The 8871-nt window shown below is 36.1% G+C and overlaps 1 protein-coding gene across 3 annotated transcripts in view; it reads left to right on the forward strand.

Annotated features, from left to right (window-relative positions):
• gabrb2a (gamma-aminobutyric acid type A receptor subunit beta2a) overlaps positions 1–3378 on the forward strand; it is a 55076-nt gene extending 51698 nt beyond the window's left edge. For all 3 annotated transcript variants that reach the window (XM_058797802.1, XM_058797801.1, XM_058797803.1), the window contains one exon: positions 1546–3378. In XM_058797802.1, the coding sequence (XP_058653785.1) occupies positions 1546–1890 (345 nt within the window). In that variant the 3' untranslated portion in view covers positions 1891–3378. The remainder of the gene's footprint in view (positions 1–1545) is intronic.
• The last annotated feature ends 5493 nt before the right edge of the window (positions 3379–8871 follow it).

The raw sequence follows: 8871 nt of genomic DNA on the forward strand, positions 1-8871 counted from the left end.
CGTAATCAGATTACTTTTTTGAGTAATGCATTACTTTTGAAGTTACAACGAAATGAGTTATGAGTTACTTTTTCAAATTGAGTTGCCAAACACATAACTTGGATTTTTTGTTATTAAAAAAACGAATAATCAAGCCCAACCCAGGTGACAAAAATTAACACAAAAGTAACGTAACGCATCACTTTCCATAGAAGTAACTAAGTAACGCAATTTGTTACTTTTTTAATGGATTAACTCAATATTGTAATGCATTACTTTTAAAAGTAACTTTCCCCAACACTGCAGAAAAATGATATTGTGGAAACGATAAAAGCATTGGCAGCCAATCAGAATCCATCCTGCTTTAAATATATAACAATATAATTTTTAATATATCATTATTAACATGCATTGCTGTGGACACTAACTGAATTATCATTATACAGTAGATATATTTACAGTAATCATTCTTGGTGTGAACGAGACTTCACTTTTGGGACATTCAGAGTGCTGAATTTGATTTTGGGGTAATTATTTATAAACATAAATTAAGGTCTGAATAGCCAAGATTATTGTCTACCTTAAAACTAAGTGGCTGATTGTCAATAAAATGCAGATAAATGTATATGATATAATAAAATTTAAAGCATGTGAGATATTAAACTTCTGTTATACAATATTTAGCCTACTGAATGTTCAAAGCAGAAAATATATTGACAAGGTGAACAACACAATGGGGAACTAACACTTAATCTGTTTAGATATTAGTTAGTCTTGATAAAATCAAAATTATACGAATATATATATAGCGATAAATTGTTGTATCACTAGCCAGGTGCAACATTTGTTGCTTTGTTACAGTAGCATTAGCACTTAGCAAACTGCATTAGCAATGTTTACATAGCTTCTGTAGGACAATTTTGATGATTATTAAGCAGCCTAAGATATAATAATGCTTAAAATTAAACTTTAAAATGAAAAATAAAATAAAATTTAAGCAAGCAAGGTTATCGTGGAAAGTGAGAGCGAGTGAATGCCCTTTCCTTTCCTTACCTCCATCTCTGCAACCTGACTCCTCACTGTTGATCTAGACTTCTGCCTTCATGTTTTTGCCTTTTTTATTTGCATTTATTTGGCTGATTTATACGCAGACAGAATTTTAACCATGCCATGGTTGAAATTCGGAAATAATCCTGGATATTATTGCCTGAAACGCTTTTACTCCACAGCTTACTATGAGTGCAGTGTAACTATCGCTGATGATTCATTTACTATGGTTATACTGCATTCATCATGGTTTTAAAGGGACAGTCCACTTCTTTTCAACATCTAGTTCATGAAATCCATCATTGTGCATCATTTCAACATATGCAAAAACAGCATTACCCTGCGGTCTGTGATTTTAAAAGGCGGATTTCAGTTACAAAAAGAAAATATCTTACCCACAGATCTCAGAAAAATGCTGGTTTTGCAAATATAATGTATAGTGGGCTCTTCAATAATCCACCATTTGATGACAGTGATTCTTAATTAGACCTGATCCTACCATCTTTCCTCTCTCTCCAGATGACCCCCGATGATATCCGGCTGACCACAGTTGAGATGAAGAACGAAATGGGTCCGTCTGATCTTTCCCGGGGTCTGGGTGACCCGCGTAACACCATGCTAGCCTATGACAGCTCCACCCTTCAGTACCGCCGGGCGGCCATGGCTCGGCAAAACTACGGCCACAGCGCCCTGGAGCGCCACGCCACTCAGAAGAAAAGCAGGCTCAGGAGACGGGCTTCCCAGCTCAAGGTCAACATCCCGGACTTGTCCGACGTCAACTCCATCGACAAGTGGTCGAGGATGATCTTTCCCACCGTGTTTTCCTTCTTCAACATAGTTTACTGGCTTTACTACGTGCATTAAAAGGATCCGGAGCGTGGAACGGACCAAAAGAGAAAACAAAGAAGAGTAAAAAAGAGAATAAAACAATACACCTTTTGCTGATTTATTTCAAATATATAGCGGAAAGACTAAGGAAAGACGGTCAAAGTAAAAAAAAAAAAAATCAGGATTTAGTTTTTTCGTTCTAAAGACATTGAGGAAACACATCGGCGGCGGAACCGGAGAAAAAAACACGCAGTACAGGGCTTGTTCCAGAGTTTCAATATACCACTTATATTTGTCATATGTAGATTACTCTGTGGATCAAATATTTATGCTTGTCTTTGCATATATTTTAAGGATTTGTTTTTTGGGTTAGTATATGTTTACTTCGTAGCCAACTGCATCCAAGAAAGCTTTACAAAAGGAGTCAAGAGGAGTCGGTCGTGAAAGTCTATTTTCCTATAGTTAAGCTGTATATCAGATATCTTTTAAAAGCATGCTTTGGTTTGTTTTCTTTATCTCTTGCAGAGAGCTGGAGCACAATGCATTTTCATTTGACACTTTAAAGGTTCTTCTGTTCTTTCAAATGAGTTTGCAGGATGCAATGCAAAGACTCTGTCAGGAAGCCATACAGGGTATTTTCACAACAGGTCCTTTTACTATTGCTTTTTTTTTTTGATGTTGGGCCAACAAGGAAACTCAGCCCTATTAAAACAAAGGTTTTATCTGATGCAGGGGATATATGAACAGGCTGGGCCACGACAAAGGACGTATATGTGATCCCATGGACAAGGACGGACTGACATGGACCATTACCCTGGTGGTTGGACTCACTGTCCGCTCCGGCTGTGTCAACAGTACCTAGGCCGTGTAAATGCTAAACAGTCCTCATCTCTACACTGTATAAACTTTGTGTGGTGAGCCGCTGAGGGGAAACGGCTGTTTAACATCTCTCGAGTGTTTCGAGATTGGATGAGGCGAGTGAACCTCAACGAAGAAAGACGCAATATATCTGTAAACCATTAACACTATCGATAGATATAAGTTGAAAACTAGTAGCTGATATTACATCATGGTAAAAAAAAAAAAAAAAACACTTTCTGATTCAGTAGTTATAATATCAGATGTTAATGTTATGGTTCATTATTTAAACGTATTTTTTGGTGTATTAGATTTCTTAATGTCGAAGACTTTGGTTGATGAAAAAAATCTTGCTTCTTAAAAATTGGGCGAAGGATCTGAATCTTTTTCAAAGGCCTCAAAGCGCACCAGTTGAATTCAAGCAAGAAACCGATCATTGCTACTCTGAAATTTATGGTAACTATCACTTCAGTTCACTAACAATATGTGAAGGATCTGGATCATACAATCAAGGCATCTGTCAGGCAATTTTGTATAAAATCCTGTAAATTATAATGATATTTCATAATGACCTGTAAATATATATATTGTGTAATGATTGTCAACAATAATGAAAATGTATCTAAATTAAATTATTAAAGCTTAATGAAGCTTATATCTCTTAAACCATTACCTTACAGAATTTTCCTTGCAGTTTTACGGTGGATTCAGTCGGAAAGTTGAGTTGGAATAGTTTACTCAGGGCCGTAACCATAAACCTGAGGGGGACAAGTCGATATCAATCATTAGAAATGGCCAAATTGTCCACAAATCTGCTGCACGCCAATATGCTGCACTTTGTTTGTTATTATGATGACTAAAAGGTTTAAAAGTTACATTTTTAGCCTGGTCTAACGGTGCTCGTTAGCTACTGTCAAAATGATAGAGATCGCCAATCAAATCGAAGCAGGCGGGATTTATTGTTCATAGAAGCAGAACGCGAATTACAGAGCAGTGTTGCCAAGTCTACTTTTGTATTGGGCTACTTTTGTATTGAGTGCGATATCAACTGAGGAGGACCCCCCCCCCATTATCCCATTAATTGGCATAATTTTGGCCGTGATTGGGCAAAGTTTTGAGTAGAAATTGGGCTGGTTTTATTACACAGACCTGGCAACCCTGTTCCAGAGCATCAGTTTTCACGTTGAAAGACAGCGAGGTAAGATCGAAGTAGCGGAAACATACAATATTTGACAACTGTTTTAGTATAAATTATATATTTTGTTAAACGACCGACAGTAACATCCAGGGATGCAAACTACTCAACTTGTTTTTTTTTGTCGTTTTAAATTGAAAATATGGTACCATTTAGGTGATTCATGTAGACCTAATTCCTAAATACTGTATGATGATACATGCATCGTTCTGCGTTTTTGTCTTATATCTTTATTATATTTTTGTCATATTATTTGGAAACGTTCAAAATGATCACTTCCTAACTAGAATTAGAAATGGAATTTCCTTCACTAACTAGAATTAGACATGGGATTTCCTTCAATGTTCTATTTCTTTCTTAAAAAAATAAAAAATAAATCTTATATATAAAAAAACTGGTCCCCCCTAATGTTCAAGACATGATTATGGCCTTGTGTTTACTGCTATCTAGTTTACTAATACTGCAGAGTAAATACTGTATAATACTGCCTATTTTTCAAAACAAGTAAAACAACGCAACGATAAACATTTCAAAGCAGTAGTATGCTCATTGTTGTCACATGAACTTTTCACACTGAGTGGTGTCATCATTTAAAGTGCCCCTATTACGGATTTTTGAAAATTACCCTTCATGCAGTGAGTAACACAGCTCTAAGTGAATGAAAACATCCTGCAAAGTTTTAAATCCGAAAGTGCACTGTGTATAAAGTTATTGTCTCTCAAAAGAAAGAGTCGATTCTGAATCATTGAAACGAGTCGTTTTTTAAAACCAATCCTAAGCCGGTTCATGTTGAGTCAACATGAAACATTAGCATATTGCCCGCCCCCTTGTTGGTCTTTTCGAGCTGGTCTGAATGAAAATGCAAATTCATTCTTTGCCACTAGGTGCCGCTTTTAGAGCGGTAAAAATAGCTGTTTCAGCGGTAACGCTGTACACAAAGCAACACTGTAGATTATCGTCACGCAAAGGAGGGGTTTGGAAAAATCGTTGAGCGAAAATTATTTGGTAGTTGTTGAGCAAGTAAGGTAAAAATAAATGCATATTATAAGACAATGAAAGTGTTTTTTTACCTTGCATGCATGTCAACCTGTTGTTGGGGACTCCCAAAACCAAAATATGAACCTTTCATAACCCATAATAGGGGCGCTTTAACATTTTTAATTTAATTATAATTAATTTAAAAGAATTCAATTTTGCTTTTCTTTTTCTTTTTTTCTTTTTATCATACAATTTTTTGTCCATATTCCAAGTCTTCTGAAGTAACATAGAACAGTCTTGCTCTCCCTGGCGAGAATCACAATTGTAATTATTTCTGGTTCATTTGTCGCACTAGTAATGGAAAGTCAAGTTGAATGCTTTGCATTATAGGATATACATTATTCTGTGCATCGTTCTCTGTTGTGAGCTACACGTTGTCGAATGTAGGAGGTCATGGTCATTCTATGCATCCAGAACATATTGCACAAATTATTAATGCTATATACAATACTTCATATTGCGAGTATTATGGTAGCGTACTACTATTCACCGGCTCATTAGATTAACCAGAAGAACAATGTTGAATTTGTTCTCAATGATGTTGTGCGTTTAATCCCTTTGTAGGCCAGTTGGGACGTGTACATGATTATGTTACTCACAGTTCATTATCTCTTGTTTGTTTGAAATATGGATTCTGCTAACACAGCACACGACTAATATCTTTATGGTTCCCTGGAAAATGATGAGTATTTTAATAAGTTTTCAAGATTTTCAATAGCCCTTCAATGTGCATTGACGTATTATGCTTAAATTACCATAAGTCCACGTGAGCTCCATGCAGAGGAGAGAAGATTAAGACGTGTTATTGTCGCAGGTGATTGAGAGACGGGGTGAGATGTGCTTGAGGAGCGATTGGAGCGGGGTGTTGTGCCCGCTTTATGACTGACTGGGTGCCAGAATGCATAATGGACGAAAAGGCAACTCTTCCGCTCCTTTGATAGACAGAGAGGGGAAAAAGGCAGTTCTCATGGGCGATGGAGGCTGCCACAGGGGACATTAAGGCAGAAAGGCATGAACGTTCCAGTACACTACGGACTCGGTGAAAAAAATGGCCCTGTAGGCCAAAGGAGCTGCAATATGAAAGCTAGGTTGAAACAGAGATCAGAAATAAAGATTTTTCACCTTAACAGAACCCTTACTGACTCGCAAACACGCATTCATTTTTAAAATTGTGATTTTCGGGCAAGAAAAAGTCATGGGAATGTCTGTAGTGAATACACATTTTGTTGGGAATGAGAAAATGGGAATTCATTGGTTATGTAATGTATGAACCCGCTGTTTATGTGTTTTATTATGAATTTATTCTCACAATGGCTTGCGAAGTGGAAAATTCAGTTGTTTTGTGGCTATGAATATGTACTTAAAAAAGATTGGTGGAGATAAAATTTTCACTCAGAAATTGTAAATAATTACAAAGTAAATTTCACAAACAATTACAAAGAAATGGCAAGCAACACTTTTTGAATTATATGAGATTTTGAAGAAGAAAAACTGAAATAGTATCTTTTGTAAAATGTACTCCAATAATTTTTTTTTTTTTTACAATTTAGATTTTTTTTTTTTACAGTGTGTTCATTTCTTAAAATGTATAGATATCATTGTACAATGTTAATAACCCTTGCAAATTATTATTATTAATAAAATAATTGTATTTTGCAAGCTTTAAAAATGTGAATAACCATTGCAAATTAATAATAATCATTTTTATTAGTATTTGCTTTTAAAACAATTTTATCAGAGGTGAGAATGTACACTGAAAAAAAATGTGAAACTATTTTCTCTCAGAAATTGTATTACAAAAATATTTTAATTCATTAAAAATAATTGAAATACTTTAAGAAAGTAATTAATTTCACAAATAATTACAAGTAATGCATAAAGTTTTGAATGCAAACGATTGGAATAGTATTTTCTTCTCAAACGTAATCCAATAATATTTGTTTAACTTCGAGAAATAATTTTTTTACATTGTATTTCCGTATTCAGAAGTCATGGTTTTACCCCTAAGGACTAAATTCCTCTCTTTCTTAATGGCCCTGACACTAACGATGTTAAAGAACTCCACCTGCACAAAGAAAGCCACACAGCTATGCTCAATGTCAAGTGTAGTTGCCATGGAGATCTCTCTGCCAGGAAGTGAGAGAACAAGTTGGCTGTCTTAAAGACAGGGTTGCACGTTCACCGCTGGAGTTGGCAGCCAGTGTGACGGGAGCTGCGGTAATTAAATAGTAAAAGTCTGCACACCGGCCAGCGAGAGGCAAGACTGTCACGACTGGGGCTGCACTAAAGCGCTTCCATAGAGGGACCATTACAGACGACAGTCGGCCCAAAACAGTCGCTCCACTCAACCCTGTGACTTTCTCTTTAATGTCTCAATCGTGTCTCTCAGAAAGTAACCAGTCTCCCGCTTTTCATATTTTTTGGCTGATACCATTGATCTCCCACTAGTCTGGTCATATATATTTCATAAAGTGTGCAAAGCGACCTAATAGATCTAATATATATTATTTTTTATAAATTTGCTGCCAGCATTACCATCTAAAACAGTATATATAACATTTTGTCCTGTAATAACTCTGTTTGTGTCCCATGGCAAATAATCCAACATAATAAGAATAATAATACACTATTGTTAAAAAAAATCTGGGGTCAGCAAGTTTTTTATTTGTGTATTTATTTTTGGAGAAATTAATACTGTTATTATGTAAGGACACATTAAATTGATTAAAAGTGACAGTAAAGACATTTGCAATGTTACAAAAGATTTCTTTCAAATTATTTTGAATATACTTTGAAAATATTTTAAACTGTTTTTAACATTAATAAGAAATGTTTCTTGAGTATCAAATCAGCATATTAGAATGATTTCCGAAGAATCATGACACTGAAGACTGGAGCAATGATGCTGAAAATTCAGTTTTGATCACAGGAATAAATCACATTAACATATATTCACATAGAAAACAGCTATTTTAATAATATTTCACAATTTTACTGTTTTTACTGTTTATTTCATCAAATAAATGCAGCCTTGGTGAGCATAAAAGGTCCCCCCTTCACTGTAAGTTTTTATTATTTTATCTGTCTGATTGCTTAATAATATCCTAAACAAGCAATTTTGAGGTACCACTTATGGAACGAGAACTTGCGAGTTTGATATCTTTTATTTGTTTTTATTATTATAAATACATAAGTAGTAATACTAAAGTATGCACAAGTAGCATCACTGCCCAAAAAAATGATGTTTTCCCCATGTCAGATAGATAGCCCCGCCCCCAAACTTACGCTATTGGCTGTGTATTACTGTGTCAGGCTGGTCGGGACGCTCAAAAAATCAGAGCAATGTTTTGAGCCAGAGAGTCTCAGTATTTACACTTCAAGGAAATAACTGCTTCTCTGCATATTAAACTTGAAAGTATTTAAAAAAGATTACACACTTCACCTTTAAATGGCACATAACTGAGCTGTCTCCTGGGCTTGGAAAGTGCAAGCTCTGAGCTACAACATTGTCCTCAGGGAAGATGGAAATGCACATGAGACCAATAAGCAAACATTAAAAAAACATGGATACGCAAGAGAACCTTCGACATATATTTAGCATTTAAAGCAAGACCTGGCTCCCTCTCCTCTTCGTTCTCTTTCTCTTTTCCTCTCTGAAAGGGCCCTAGTGTTGTCGAGATGTGAGAGCGCTGAAAAAAGAGAAGAGCAGAATAACCAGATGCTTTCCTCTCTTCAATGCTTCTGTGCCACTGGAGGAATTAGGGATTCACAGATCTTTGTCCTATTTGTCAGGAAGTGGAGGGATGGAAGGGAGGGGAAGGAAACAGAGAAAGAGATGGAGGGAGAGGAGCGATGCTGTACTATAACAGCTGCGCCACCGCGCCGCACGAAACAAGAGGGCCAGCCATCCTGGGACGAGGCAGCCG

This window comes from Onychostoma macrolepis, chromosome 14, assembly GCF_012432095.1.
Source record: "Onychostoma macrolepis isolate SWU-2019 chromosome 14, ASM1243209v1, whole genome shotgun sequence".
Classification (NCBI taxonomy): domain Eukaryota; kingdom Metazoa; phylum Chordata; class Actinopteri; order Cypriniformes; family Cyprinidae; genus Onychostoma; species Onychostoma macrolepis.